A 15,099-nucleotide genomic window follows, 5' to 3' on the forward strand; every position below is an offset into this window, starting at 1 on the left:
GTAAGAATCAGAAATGCTTTGAAAGTCAATGAAAGTCAGCATCGGGCTTGTGCTTGTGCTCGCTCTAAATAGTCATGAACGAGCATCGCTTAAAACAGTGAGGCGACACACGTCAGCTAAAACCACAATATCACTATATTTCAGCTGCTTGGCAGTAATGTTAGCAGACCAGACGAAGGTATCTCCATGAATCACTGCTGATCCTAGTGTTGGCTTTGGAGGGAACAGGGAAGACACCGGCACCCGGTCAGAGACGATAACGTTTCTCGCTGCGGAGCCCCGTCACTTCACAAGACACGGAAAACCTCTGTTGGTCTGGAGGAGCTGCAGCAGTTATTTCTGCACAAACGTCCACTAGATATTCTCAGAGCTACGAAGTCTTCTGCAGTGTGTAGTGTGTGTACATGCACGTGAGGTGGAGCGAGCTGAGTGAAGGCAAGCAGGCAGTGGAGCAGAGTACAGCAGAGACTCCGGCCCTGGAGACCAAAGCTACATTAGATATAACTTTGCGGTTTTGGTGCTTCCGTGTAGTTTGTGTTGGAGTCTTGTCTGAACAGCGTAGCCACACGTGAGCGCGCATGGGACACCGACCCGGGTGATTTATACGTGTAAGAAGTTACAAACAGTCCCTTTAATCCTGATATTAATTCCCTTTCCTTCTGTGTCATACCTGTTGCACTCTATTAGAACATGCTTGACAGTTTATTACAGTGTGTGCATAGTCCAGTTGGATGCTTACCTATTCTGTGAAGTGTTTGGTTTAATCCTGTATGTCGTATTCTCAGACGGGTAATGACCATCTCTTCCTTTGGGCTCCTGCTACATATTCCACCAACTCCTACATGTTTTTCAATACTGTACAGATGTCTCCCTGTGTCACTTAAATCACAATATTCTTGCGAGGTTTTGTGCATGTATTGTCCTTAATGTTAGTTTTAACCTCTGCTTTACTTAACAGTAATTGTATGTCAATTAACTGTCTTTTTAATGATTGTTTGGCGCAAGTTGGGCTAATACTGGCATCATATTTCACTGTGCAATATAATTTTTCCACTTGTACAATTGTGTTAATAGTCTGGTAATAGTCAGTACTGTATATATTGTTCCTGTTTTTAATATTTCCCCTTGTTTATATTGTTCCTATTTTTAAATTTCCTTCTATTTAAATGGTTCCTATTTTGTTTCGTTTTGCACCGTGTTGTAGCTGCTTTTTACCGATGCTTCTTGTTTTTTGCACTATCCCCTTTGTTGCTGTACACTGCGAATTTCCCCACTGTGGGACTAATAAAGGAATATCTTATTTTAATATTTTATCTTATATGAAAATAGAAAACCTAAGGAATCCATAGGTACTGTACCAACCATGTCAGACCAGCTTGTTGCAAAGGAGGTTAAATAACAAACTTGTGCTAAATTTTGACAAGGAAAACATTTTCAGCTGTTGTTGGCTGTTGGGCTTGAGTTTGCCATGTTATGATTTGAGCATATATTTTAATGCTAAATGCAGTACCTGTGAGGGTTTCTGGACAATATTTGTCATTGTTTTGTGTTGTTATTTGATTTCTAATAATACATATATACAGACATTTGCATAAAGCAGCATATTTTTCCACTACTATGTTGATAAGAGAATTAAATACTTGACAAATCTCCCTTTAAGGTACATTTTGAACAGATAAATAATGTGTGATTAATTTGTGAATAATCATGGACATTCATGCTATTAATCGTGATTAAATATTTTAACCAATTGACAGCCATAATATATTTATGACTTCTCTGTACATACATCCCTGTTTACACCTCTGTATATATATACAGTATACTGTGCTGGGTACTGTGCCCTACTAAAGGGATCATTTGTTGTCTGCTCCAAGCATCAGCATTCCAAGTTTGTCTAATCTGGATAAGGCCCGCGCGATAGGACAAGTTGAAGCTGGTATGAGGAATGGAACGCCATCCCACAGCAACGTGTGACCAGGTTGGTAACCAGCATGAGGAGGAGGTGCCAGGCTGTTGTGTTTACGTATGGATCTTCCACCCGCTACTGAGGCTCCTGATGGTGTATTAAATGAATAAAGTGTAAAATTGTCAAAATGTCTTGTTTTTTCCTTGTTACTGATAGTAATCGACCAAACACAAATTTCCAAACTTTTTTTTCAGAGTTTATATATATATATATATATACATACATTTTGAATGAGCATTGTTGAAGGGTATCTGTGACCCAAGATATTTTTTGCCAACGACTGCTTGCTGTAATTGCTGTGCATATGACAAATAAAGAAACTTGAAACTTGACTTGATCAGTCAAATTCATCTTTAACTTTGTTTATTGTGCGTTTTGTCTCTTTTTTTGGCAAATTAATTACAATCAAAATAACCATAACCATCTGTAACCATAACTGTATATATAAAATGATTTAAGAGGTGCTGGATGATTTACACAATATTTACATATGTCTATTATTAAAAAGATATCTATATATATAGATATATTTTTAAATATCACGTGTATCGTCAATATCGGTAATTCTAGCCAATCATGGACTACGTATCACACCATAAAGTAAAGAAAAATACGAGATCCGTAGTTTCTATTTCTTCATTACAGACTATTGTGATCTGATAAAAGGTCTATGAAAAGCTAATTTCCTGCTGAATTGCATAGGATATAAAACATTTGTAAAGAGACTATCGATCACTTTGTTTGGCAAAATCTTACTTGAGGAATCACGTCCATCAATGAGGGGGGCATATGAGATTTTAGCTATCAAAATAAAATAAGCTTTTAATAAGCTTTTCATACAGAATTCATCAAAAGGTAAGATATTGCCAGATTCATCTAATAAGGCTACTATAGGTTAATTTTACAAGTAAGTTTTTTGTTTTTTTACAACAACAACACTTTCTGATTTGTTTTTAAATGCCTCGAAAACATTTTAAAAATCAATTTTCTTTACAGGTTATTCAACCTTAGACATTAAAATATACAGTTGTGCATGAAAGGATCTGCTGAAAAATTACCTACCACCTCAACGCCCTGTACAAATGGATTTTTTTATTCAATTTTATATTTGTAAATAAGTATATAAAAAAAAAAGGTGGTACATTTGGTAATCATTACTTCAGAGAATACTGTATGAATGCCAACAACAACATATATACATTCATATGAAAGTGGGATATTTTTATGACATCCTGAGAACTCTGATTTCCTCCCAAAACTTCTCATGTATTTTAACAGCTAAAAATATATCACAGAAAATAAATAATTGTCCATACTGTATGCATGACAACATGACAACATAGATTCTGTACCTGCTTGTTCCAACATTGAAATAACGAACGATGGCACCAACAGAGTTGAAGAGACTATAAGGGGGAAATACTGGGCACCATGAAACCCCTATTAAAGGGATATTTGGGGGTGTAAACGGGTACTTAAGCATAGTCAGTGTATTACCTACAGTAGATGGCGGTCGGCACGCCCCCCAGTTTGGAGAAGCAGACAGGAGTGCGGGCAGAGCAAAGCGATGTATTGCTGTGGACGGGACCGGCAGCAAAACGTACTTTAGCCATCTAAAAGGAAGGCCCACCTAAAAAAAAATGATCTGCAAATGAAACTTATCTATACTGTTTTTGTCAACTGGACGCAGTTCTGATGTCAGACTCTGGAGGACCGTTTTTGTGTCAAATTATTGATTTCCTAAAGGCAGTGTTGACGATGTTCTCCAGTATACACTATTTGTTATATTGGTTGAAATGGTCTTTACACCCCGACAGTGATCCATTACTGATGAGCTCGGAAAAGGACCGGAAAAGATCCGTCATCTGTAGCTGCTGTAATCCTGTAAAAACGTCTACCAATCACTGCCTTGCGGTCCGCTTGGAAAGAACCAATCAGATGCCTCCCTGCTCGTACTCTACCCTTGGCGTGCACAAGACTGAACTCAATGCGCGTCGCCGCCGCCCTGAAGGGGTTTCTTTCACAACAATGACCCGCTAGCTGGACATTATCCCGCTTATCACATGGCTACTTACTTAATAAATCAATAATTTGACACAGAAACGGTCTTCCAGAGTCCGACATCAGAACTGCGTCCATAGCAACGGTCTGCTATAAAGAAATAACAGACCGTAGAACGTCATGATTGACCAATCAGAATCGAGCATTCAACAATAATAAGCCACATTAACTTTCAATAACGGTCGCTCAGTACTTCACTTTGTGCGCGTTGCTCGTTGTACTGCGTCACTTGCTCTGCCCGAATGCAAAAACGTCGACATTCAACGTGTCTGTGGTTTGCAGATTCTGGCGACTGGGCTGTAACTAAAGTATGCTTCAAACAAACTGGGTCTTATGAAGTATCGTCCAAATACGCCTAAAGGTAAAGAAATAGTGTGCGTGATTGTCAGATTGTCTGTTTCAGAACATTAGGCAACTGGACCACCTTCCAGAAGAATACTGTCAGCTGATCAGCACGTCCATCTCTTTCTCCATGGCCTCCTCGTTATTCTCCAGGCTGTACGTGGACCATTTGTTGAGTCTGCTGTACAGAGGCAGTCCATTATTCTCCCTGTAGAGGTAGACGCCGGTCACTCTGTTCCAGTTAGTGCTGCAGATAGGTCTCACGCTGTCTTGCTCGGCCAGCTGCTCCTTCTCTTCCTTCTCTAGCGCCACGAAGCCAAGGAAGGTCTTAACGTTCTCCGCGGCCAGGATGCGGGCGTGGACAGCTGCCGTGCGTTGGAAGAGGGTCTTTTCGTTGTGGCGGTAGTCGTCCCAGTACTCCTCCTGCCGGTAGCCAAGTGGAGAGGTGCAGCGCTTTATACACAGCATCAGGAACACCGTCAGAGACAATCCTGCCACCACCAGCCAGCCTATCAGCTGAAAAGAGGTCAGAAGAGGTCAGAAGTCGTGATGTCAACATCTTAGGTTCTTCTAAGGCAAAAACAGAATAAAATACTCCACTACCTGAGACTCGTATTTCATTCGTCGCTCAATTTCAGGCCAGAAGACTTGCAGCTCTGTCGAAACACCTCCTGGACACGGGAATTTCGCCATTACCTCTGACCCCTGATCCGGGGGGAAGCCCGGTAGCGTGCTGGAGTTAACAAACTCACTGAATGCACACGTGTACGCCTGGCCCTGCAGCAAAGAGATGACCGACCACGTTATCGGAGCCACCACAGCTCGACCGAAGATTGTTCCCAGCAGCGCGAAGGCCGCGGCGATGGACAGCTTCCGGCACCTTCTGAGCCGACACTCAGAGACCAGGTCCCAGGTGTTCTTGTTCATCATTACTCCGACGAGGAAAAACGCTAGCGCTGGAACACCGATGGCAGCCAGGCCGTAGAGGTAGTTCCTCCCAGAGGAACACGGACATTCAAAGGCAAAAACATTGTATGCAGTCTGGCTGGCCACAGTGCCCAGAGCGATCAGACCGTTGAAGATCATCACATCTTTACTCTTAAAGAAGAGGGACGCAAATTTAAAGTTCTCTGTGACGAGGGCATATGCAGCCATGTTGGGATGTCGGGACTTTACTGAGAATAATAATGAAGAGCTGTGAGTTGGTTTACAGCGACGTCAGGCTGCAGTGAGAGAGAAAAGGGGAAATAAATATGAAACTATTAGTTTAAGAGAATTTTCTGTTCCAAACAAACGCTTTGATTATTGCTGTCTGAAGTGTGAATGACTGTTTGGTATTGAATGGATTCAGTTTAGTTGCAGAAAATGAGTGTCACACTTAAGCACTTATTGCAATGATCAATCAAAAAAGAAGCCGGAGACGGAGGAAAACATACTGCCATTGATGTTTTCTAAAAATAAACCCTGCCACTTGATTGAAAACAAAGTATGTAGTCATGCAAACTCACGCTCTAGCAGTGTCCTGAGGCAGAACATGTGACTCAGCCTTTGTAATCCATTTTCAGCATCCAGTGCAATAACATCTGAGGAAAAGTCCAAAACATAAAATCAACTTTATCAATGTTTTGAGGAGAGAGAAGTCCCTCTTTTTTGCGAGCAACTTTGAGTCTGTGGAAGCAGTCTGTTGGCGGGCACCAGTGATGACTCACAGTCAGGATCTGCCCCTTCGGTTTCCTCCCTAGTGGAAAAAAAAAAAGATCTGCAAGTGAAAACACATGTTGCTCACACGACAAAAAAAAAGTCCAGCCCAGGAACTGAGAGCCTGCCCCAGATGGCTGGTCTGACTCTGATTTAACTCAACAGCTTGACTGGCTCTTACAAATAAGAAAAGCAAAAAAATCAACAGGCAAGTTCAACCATTATTGAAAAGTTAGGCAGAATTTTTGGAAGAATCCAAAAAGGTTGTTTTTTCCACCGGGAGCCGTTGCCACTCCTCCTCCTCCACTCTCCCTGCTGTAACCTGATCTAATTAGCAACTGATAGCTTGCCAACACTCAAAGCGAAGACGACAAACATGAAACCCTACCTGCATAGCAGCATTAGTATTGTCACAGTGAGCATGTTAAGTACAGCCTCACAGAGCCGCTCGCATGGCTGTATGCTTTTAGTCTTGTTCCTCTGATGTGTTACTCATCTGTAGGAGAAAGTGGGGCAAGTTCAGCCTCACAAAAAATAAGTTTATTCAAGTATGCTATTAGTATACTTCTTTTAAACTTAAAATAAGACAGTATGTTTTCAGATTACTTTTTATGTACCTATCAGAGTTAAACTTAACAAAAACTATACTTCAGTATACTTGGCTTATACCGACAAGTATACAGAAAAGTCCATGTATACTTGGCTTATACTGAAAAGTATACAGTAAGTATATTTATTACACGGCTATGTTGAATACTCGATTGTGATTGGTCAATCATGACGTAATACGGCCTGTTATTTCTTTATAACAGACCGCTGCTGTGGGCGCAGTTCTGATGTCGACACAATATAAAGTGAATTACCGCTTCATCCACTTTTGCTTTCTTAGCTTGCGACATGATTTCCTGAAAGACAAAATTAAATAAAACCAATGTGAGCAGATCAGTAAACGGAGAAACTGCAAAACAGACAAAAAGTCAAATGAGACCTTACTTCTTTAGACATGACATCTGCTATTTTGTAGTCTTCATCCCTCCTCCTCTTCTTCTTATCTAGTTCAACAGGGAATAGAGTCAAAAACGTCACACATTTATACAAACAATGGAAACTGCTTATAGTAGGGCTGGGCGATGTGGACTAAAAAAAAATCTCTGTATTCTTAGGCTGAATGGCGATCCACGATATATAACTAGGTATTTAGGACAGGAGACTTTGGCCAATCACAGGTCATTTCAGAGAGAAAAGGCGTTCCTACTGGCTGCGCTCCGGCTGGTGGGCGGTGCTTGGTATTTCCTCAACTGATCTCAACATGGCTGCCGGGTCACAAACGTTTTCATTCTACAGCTAAACGGTAAACTACAAGATGTTTCTGAAAACATTTGAGGTGAGAAATAGGCATTACAGTAACAGAATATTGATTCATATTTGATCAGCGCTGCCTAGTTTGACCGTTTGATCAGAGTTTGTGAGTGATTGACAGCTGCTCAGAGACGACAAGGCTCCAGATCGGCTCTGATTGGTTGTTTTCCTCTGGTCTGTGTAATCTTGCAGATGCCATTAGGAGCACCGGAGGACACCGGAGAGCACATGATTTTTTTCAGATTACCTGTCTCATGCACTACAGTCAGGATATAGTGACCGTTTCATAAAAATAACTTTTTCTAATCGTATTTGCTCCATTTCTACCCACTGCAGCCTTAACAAACCTGTATCATCCAGCAGGTAAGAGAAACGTCACGCTAACAGTATAGCCTCATATTGTAACTTCCTAAAGCACTAACACACGTGAGATTTTTTCAGATTTGTCTGTAATTGTTCCGACACAAGAATCATGACTCCTTGAACAATGAAAAAAAACATGTTTTTTAACCTTAATGTGCTTACCACTTGTGATATGGGCATCTCTTCATCACAGGTTCAGTAGATGACTCTCCATATGTGGTCACATGACCAATTTGGTCTGTGGTTGCCTAGAAACAAGGGCTGGGTCAACTTCCCCACGGGCTCAAATCACCCCTCTATCCTGCTATCTACTTGAATATGGTTTGAATTATGCTTTGTCATGCAACTCATATATCCTCAATAAATGGCTTTGCTTTCAGAAGTAAATGAAGAGCTTTGACAATGAGAAAACATTCTTTGGTGGAAGCGACAGGACTTCAAGCGAGGCGTGTCAGGTAGTTCAGTGTTTCTGCGGGGAAGAGTAACTCCCTTTAGTGTTGGCTTTGTAACTTTGCAGACCTTTTACATGCACACAAAAAAACTATATAACACACTAAAGGAAAGGAAAAAAACAAACACAAAAGCATAATAGCTCCCCTTTAATGAAAACTACATAAAAAGAAGTAGAGTCTTTGTGTGAAAGTTATTTATTTCCGAATGTCCATTTGCATGTTTCCATCAATCCATGTGGGTGAGCTCCACGTCAACAACCTGTATGCAAAACCAGCCAGAACGCACCCTAACAGTCAAATCAGGCTTGCAACATGGTTTGTCCCTAAGAGCAACTATTTAGTAGTAGTTCAGTACACAAAAGAATCAAGTCAGAGACCTCAATCACAACTGTCAGTTATAGCGTATAAGCTCATGATGAGGTCATTAATATCTGAAACCAGAGGCCTTCTTTGAACAGAGACGAGGTTACCATCTCCACCCGTGTAGAACCGCCTGCCATCACCTGACTGAAAGTTCATGATTAGGTCCTGTGATGACTCCAAAAGGGAGTCAATCACCATAGACCCCCCCCCCCCCCCCCAAATGTTAAAATGGCCAACTTTACAGCATAAATAAATGTGTTTCCAGCCTGGTACAAAAGTAAGGTTTTGGTCGCTATAGCTAATGTCTCCGTTCATGACAACTGTACGGGGCTGAATTTCTATATAACTCACCCGTTTAAATTATATTAAGGCTTAAAGGTTGACATAAAGAGGGCGAGGCCGCTTTGAGTGACAGGTTGGTGCCGTCTCAGGTCGCTAGCTGCTAGTTGTCTGCCTCAGCTCTACCTCTTTGCCCAGATTTGGATTAGCCGCGAGTTAGGCTGTGTCGTCACTGCCAAGATGACGACGGACGGAGCCGCCCACTTTGAGCTTCACCTTTTTTGGGTGACGTCACGGAGACTAGGTCCACATTTTATACAGTCTATGGTTAGAACGTGTTTCATTTCACTTTTACAAAGCAGTAGGTGTAGCAGGCCCCTGTTGACTCATGTCTATGAGGCTGATAACAACTGATAACGCATATTTAATGTGCTGACAACAGTCAAATCGGGTGCAATATTGGTGAACTGATCATCATGACATGATTTATCCTGCAGCTATACAGCACTAAATGTGTCCTAGACATCAGAGTATAAAGTCTTCCCGTCCCGGTCCTCCCAGGTAACACACGTCCGGGGTCTGTGGGCTATCCTGGTGACGTCCAGCTCAGGTTTACTGTAGTACCACTTGTTGAGCAGCTGGTCCACCTGTTCTTGCTTTGACACCCCATGAAGTCTCTCCTCTTCTTCATCCTCGAACTCCTCTCGGCAGTTTGCGATGAAGAGCGGGTGGGGAAGACGGAGCACGTCGTCCTCCCTCATGTCCTCGAAGAACTGCACCACGCATTTGCGGGCAAAGTCGCGAGCGTGCAGGACGCAGGTCTCGTCGAAGAGCTTCTGCTCCACGTCGAGGTAGTTGCTCCAGTAGCGCGTCTGCAGGGAGGTGGCGTGGTCGTCGAAGTAGGGCTTGATGAGGCGTCCCATTGCGCCCAGTACAATCAGGAAGAGGAGGATGGACCAGCCAACTGCCTGCACAGGACAAGGAGTTAGCCACATAAAGCCATCAAAAACAATCAATCAGCAGCAACGACGAGCGCATAAAGAGCCGCCAGTCAGTGGCACCCATTGTTCATGATACTCCCACATACGGAGTGTGTGTGTGCACAGTGTGTCTTTTACAAATGACTCCAACACTGCAGCCTCAAATGTTAAATCCACAAGGGGTGTAAGGATACATCGATGTGGATCGATATATTGATTCAATGATCAACGATCCAATATCATCAATGCAAAGTGAAAATATCGATACATATCATCATTTTTAAGATACGCCTTTATTTTGAAATGACCACTCACAATTAAAAAGGATAGATTATTTTTTAATTTAAATGTCTGGAGGAGCTCAGAAATAAAATTGTCAAAATCATATTTTAGTTGCTTTTTGTGAGTTGATATAAATGTAACTGATTGTGTTAAATGGGCGTATGATATCGTCTCATATCGATCGCAGACCCCTGAATCAAATCGATATCGCATCGTGGCAGACTTTGTAATATCAGCAAATATATATAGAGTTGTCCAAAGAATCAATATAATATTGTATTGGGATGAAACTTGTGATTTACACCTCTGAAATCCACAGCATTTAATGTGTAAGTCAGTTTTTGCCGGGTTGAGGATAGGCACATGTATAGCATGTGTTTGTGTGTTTTTTCCTCATACTATTATCATAACTATTTTAATATATCAGTTATGACAACTATGTAGGCTACTCACCAAGTTAAAGGATTGTTTTTTCCATTTTTGTCAAGTCAAACTTCAAAGATTTTGGTTGTCAGGTATGATTAAGACCATAATTCTACAGTTGCCAACTACATTTGAGGACATAACCGAGGAGGAAGTGAAACATATGATCAGAATAGTCGCTCTTATGACTCTCATGCCGAACCTCACTGTCTGTGTGAGCAGCGTGTGACGCTACCTTGCTAAACCGCTGCATCTCTCCCGTGTGTGGTGTCCACACCGACAGCGTTGCTACTGCTGCTGCGCTGCTGCAGCCAGCCATCTCTCTACATAGAGTTTACCTTTCATAATGGCCACTTTATTTCATTATAAATGTCATTTATATTTATTTTAGACAGAAAAAGGTTAAGAAGTGTGTGATCATTTGTAAATAATAATAATATTCCACAATTAAAAGCCAGTACTCAAATATTTAAGAATAAAAGACTCGTGTTAACAAACGAAGGAATTCTGTCCACAGACAAACGGTAGAGGGCGTTTCTCACATTGGGCTTACTTCTATACTTCTATAGTGAAATAAACAGTGAAAATAAACTATTCCCCATTTTTAACATAAGAGATAGGGTCCAGGTTGAGTTATCTTTTAAGGGGCCCTCTGATCAGACCAGGTATGTGGGGTAAATGAACCCTGACCCTGATCTGACAGAGCATACCACTGATTGAAGGTCTTCGTGAGGATGTGTATGCATGCTGAGGTTGCAACAGCTTACTTGTGAATAGCAGCGAACGTAACGAGAGACTGCTTTGCGGAAGGAGCTGTTCCTGAAGATAACGTCCTCCTTACAGGGCACTTTTGCCATGACTTTGATCACATCCAGACCTGTATCGTTGGGCCAACCTGAGGAGAAATACTACATAATAGATCGTACCAATAATGTGCAAACAATACTCAGTGAATATGTGTTTCTTTATATAGACATGTGTGTGCTGATACCTGAGAAGAGTGCAGGGTCTACACTAACACTGAAGGCACAGATGAAGATCTTTCCATCCAGCAAAGTGACCAGGATCCACACCATCGGGGCCAGCAGGGCCCTCTGGAGCATCGCTGAGAACAGGTACCTGCAGGGAGATCAAGGACCAGTTTTCATCCTCACATTTTATACAGCTTGACCCTCAAATACCCCCTTTTAGCCCGTCACGGTCTCCTGCTACAAGTAAACTAGGAAAGAAACACGGTTGCATAGTGTCAGCAGCATTATGCAGTCATTTTATTCATTTTGCTAAATTTGATATTGGATCATCTATAGAGCATAGTGAATACTGGATTTAAAGGAATACCTCAAAGTTCCAAGTTATTTATTTTCATATGCACAATAATTACAGAGAAGCAGTCTTAGATCTCAGGCTCCCTCCAACAATGCTCATTAAATATATGTAAAAAAAGAAAATCGCGCAATTAAAAAAATGAGAATCTAAGACATAAAATAGTTCATAAAAAATAAAATATATGGATACAACAGAACATATATAAAATATAATACCTGTGTGTGTGTGTTTCAAAATGAATAAAATCCTGAAGTTTTCAAATTTTGTTGGTCGTATGGAATTTTAATATATTCAAATAGCCGACGCTGTTCTGAAAAAAAATTATTTCAATTACTTGCTTGTGCATCACTGAATTTATACATATATTTATATAGTAAAAGGTCCAATGTAATAACCAGTAATAGCAAAAATATGGCCAGGACTCCAGAGGGTTTCTACTCTAACTCTACATCTCCATCAGGGCTGCAACTAATGATTCATTTAATAGTTGACAATTAATCAATTAATCGTTGCAGCTCAAATCTCCATTATGATTGGACTAGATCAGGGAGCAGCAACCTGCGGCTCCGGAGCCACATGCGGCTCTTGAGCCCCTCTCCAGTGGCTCCCTGTGGATTTAAAAAAAAAAATTGTGGTAATGAATAACTGTTTTTTGTTTACATTTTCATTTTTATTTCTCATTGTTGTAGTCATGGTACGACGGTACGACAGAGTATTAAGGCCACATTGAGGAAAAAGAATAAAGTCATAATATTTTAAAGTAGTAATTTTACGTGTTATTTTCTTTTTTTCTCGTAAAGTTATGACTTTATTCTTGTAATATTATGACTTTTTTCTTGTAAAGTTATGCTTTTATTCTGGAAATCTCCCGATTTTTTTCCCTCAATGTGGCCCTAATACTCCTTAGTACATTTGCAATTTGGCCCTCACTGCTTAGACTTATATACTATATACTTAAACTATAAACTGTGTTACCTTCATCACAATGCTCAAATGTTTTGCGGCTCCAGACAGATTTTTTTTTTGCTTAAAATGTCTCTTTTGATAGCAAAGGTTGCTGACCCCTGGACTAGATTGAAAGACGAAAGTCAATAAGAAGATCTATCCGTCATCCAAAACAAGATGACGATAGTAAATCAATGAAGACTCACTTAACCACGGCCGGGTTCTTGGATCTCTTCCCAACGGGTCTCATCCACTCGTCCATCATGACGCCGGTGTGTCGGTTGACCAGGACCCCCAGGAAAAAAAATATGATGGGCGGGACGATCATCACCCCCATAGAGTACAGCTTGTTGTACTGAGGGAGGCACGGGCAGTTAAAGTCGAAGCTGGTGTAGAGCTTGACGCTGACCAAGGCCAGGATGATACAGATCCCGTTGGAGATGGACTCAGAGTTGGACTGGAAGTACTGCAGGACCAACTTCATACGCTCCATAGCTTAAATATACAAAGAAACAGCAAGATGATAATTCAAAATAACAGAAATAGTTCCAGTAATAAATTACGTTACAAAATGTTTTAGCTTCTGTAAAAATGTATTTGATTTACAGTTCACGTTACCTCACAATATGAACTAATCCTTTGTGAAGAAAAAAGTCTTTACAGTAAACAACCTGAGCTTCACCTGCAGTGATCCAGAGAGAGTCTGAGAATGCATGAATACACCTGAGCAGGTGACAGAGCTGTGTGGCCACACCCTGTCTCACATCACAGGCTTACAGAGAGAAAAGCAGCCGCAGCAGTAGAGTTCCTGGGAGGGCTGAATTGTCTGTCATGACCGGGCCTGAAAGTCAACTTCAAAGCGTATGAGACTGTACAGTAGATCAAACACCACTTGTGGTTATGAGCATTCAGACAAGAGAGATTGCCAACAGGTCAAACCAAAAAAGTGAAATGTGACTAATAATAGTATAATATAGTATAATAATAATAATCCCTCATAGCGCAGAAAAGCTGTGCAGGCTAGCAGGTGAAAGGTGAAGCAGGACGTGGATCTGTAAACTGTGATGGATGTTTACAACAGACCGCTCACCTTTGTTTTCTCTTGTGATTACTGATTTGTGGCAATTTTGAACATTTTAAGCTTCGAGTTTGGCAGTTTAGCCGTCACCATCCATCTTTGTTTTTGGCCGTCGACATCTTTTTTTTAAAAACCAGAAGTGACAGGAGAGGGTGGAGCTAAGTACAATTGTTAGGCGATCAACTAATTAAGGCGGTCAATCGATTCCATATTTAACCGGGATTAATCGTGTGATTGTGCACAGTTGATCGTGATTAATCGCACATTTTTTATCTGTTCAAAATGTAACATTAAAGGGAGACTTGAAAATGGTCATGCCAGTTTTTCCTCGCCAAAATTTAGCATAAATTTGGAGCGTTATTTAGCCTCCTTTGTGACAAGTTAGTATGACATGGTTGGTATCAATGGATTCATTAGGTTTTCTAGTTTCATATGATGCCAGTATCTTCACTCTAGCTTTAAAGAAATTAGTGGCGTTAAGGCTTAGTCCTTACTGCAGCAGCCTGGGCTCGAATCCAACCTGCGGCCCTTTTGCTGCTGCTTTTCCTGTCTATAAAATTGTCCAATCCAATAAAGGCAAAAAATAATCTTAAAAAAAACAACCTTAGATATAATTAACTTTCATGAACTGAAAACACAGTGTGAAAGGGTTAAAGTTGTAAAACGAAAACACGGACAACTCTCAGACCGGACAATGCCGTGTTAACGACCTGTCAATCACAAGGCAGCCACGCCCTAAAGCATCCCCTGCTTTATGGTCTATTTGACTCTAAATGGGACCATAATTTACTAAATGAACATCATGCTGTATTGAAGAAGACTTGAAACTAGCGATTGAGACCATAAACTCATGTTTACAATGTTTACTGAGGTAATAAATCAAGTGAGTAGTAGGCTCATTTTCTCATAGACTTCTATACAATCAGACTTCTTTTTGCAACCAGAGGAGTCGCCCCCTGCTGGCTGTTAGAAAGAATGCAGGTTTAAGGCACTTCAGCATTGGTTTCACTTCTCAGGCATGGTGGTTGCCCCTATGGTTTGACTAACCTGTTGGTTTGTTTACTGATCATTTTAATTGTCCCGTCAAGACATTTTTTAGTGATGTTACCTCATTCCCAGAGCTCAGCTATTAGTACAATGTGTCAAAAAGTCAACCTGATTTTAGTGCCACATCTATTT

General features: G+C 40.9%; 2 protein-coding genes across 2 annotated transcripts; both read right to left on the reverse strand.

Annotated features, from left to right (window-relative positions):
* Positions 1-4,450: 4,450 nt before the first annotated feature.
* Positions 4,451-6,311, reverse strand: LOC141774374 (calcium homeostasis modulator protein 2-like). The gene is made up of 3 exons (XM_074647006.1): positions 5,881-6,311; positions 4,976-5,595; positions 4,451-4,888 (listed from the first exon to the last, which is right to left on the reverse strand). Exons 2-3 carry the CDS (start codon positions 5,525-5,527, stop codon positions 4,472-4,474), a joined length of 969 nt encoding a protein of 322 aa, XP_074503107.1. The 5' UTR covers positions 5,528-5,595; positions 5,881-6,311; the 3' UTR covers positions 4,451-4,471.
* A 3,093-nt stretch (positions 6,312-9,404) lies between these two features.
* On the reverse strand, positions 9,405-14,110 carry calhm3 (calcium homeostasis modulator 3). The gene is made up of 4 exons (XM_074645371.1): positions 13,049-14,110; positions 11,563-11,690; positions 11,339-11,466; positions 9,405-9,854 (listed from the first exon to the last, which is right to left on the reverse strand). Exons 1-4 carry the CDS (start codon positions 13,333-13,335, stop codon positions 9,405-9,407), a joined length of 993 nt encoding a protein of 330 aa, XP_074501472.1. The 5' UTR covers positions 13,336-14,110.
* Between the last annotated feature and the right edge of the window lie 989 nt (positions 14,111-15,099).

The sequence above is a fragment of the Sebastes fasciatus genome, chromosome 9, assembly GCF_043250625.1.
Source record: "Sebastes fasciatus isolate fSebFas1 chromosome 9, fSebFas1.pri, whole genome shotgun sequence".
Taxonomy (NCBI): Eukaryota; Metazoa; Chordata; class Actinopteri; order Perciformes; family Sebastidae; genus Sebastes; species Sebastes fasciatus.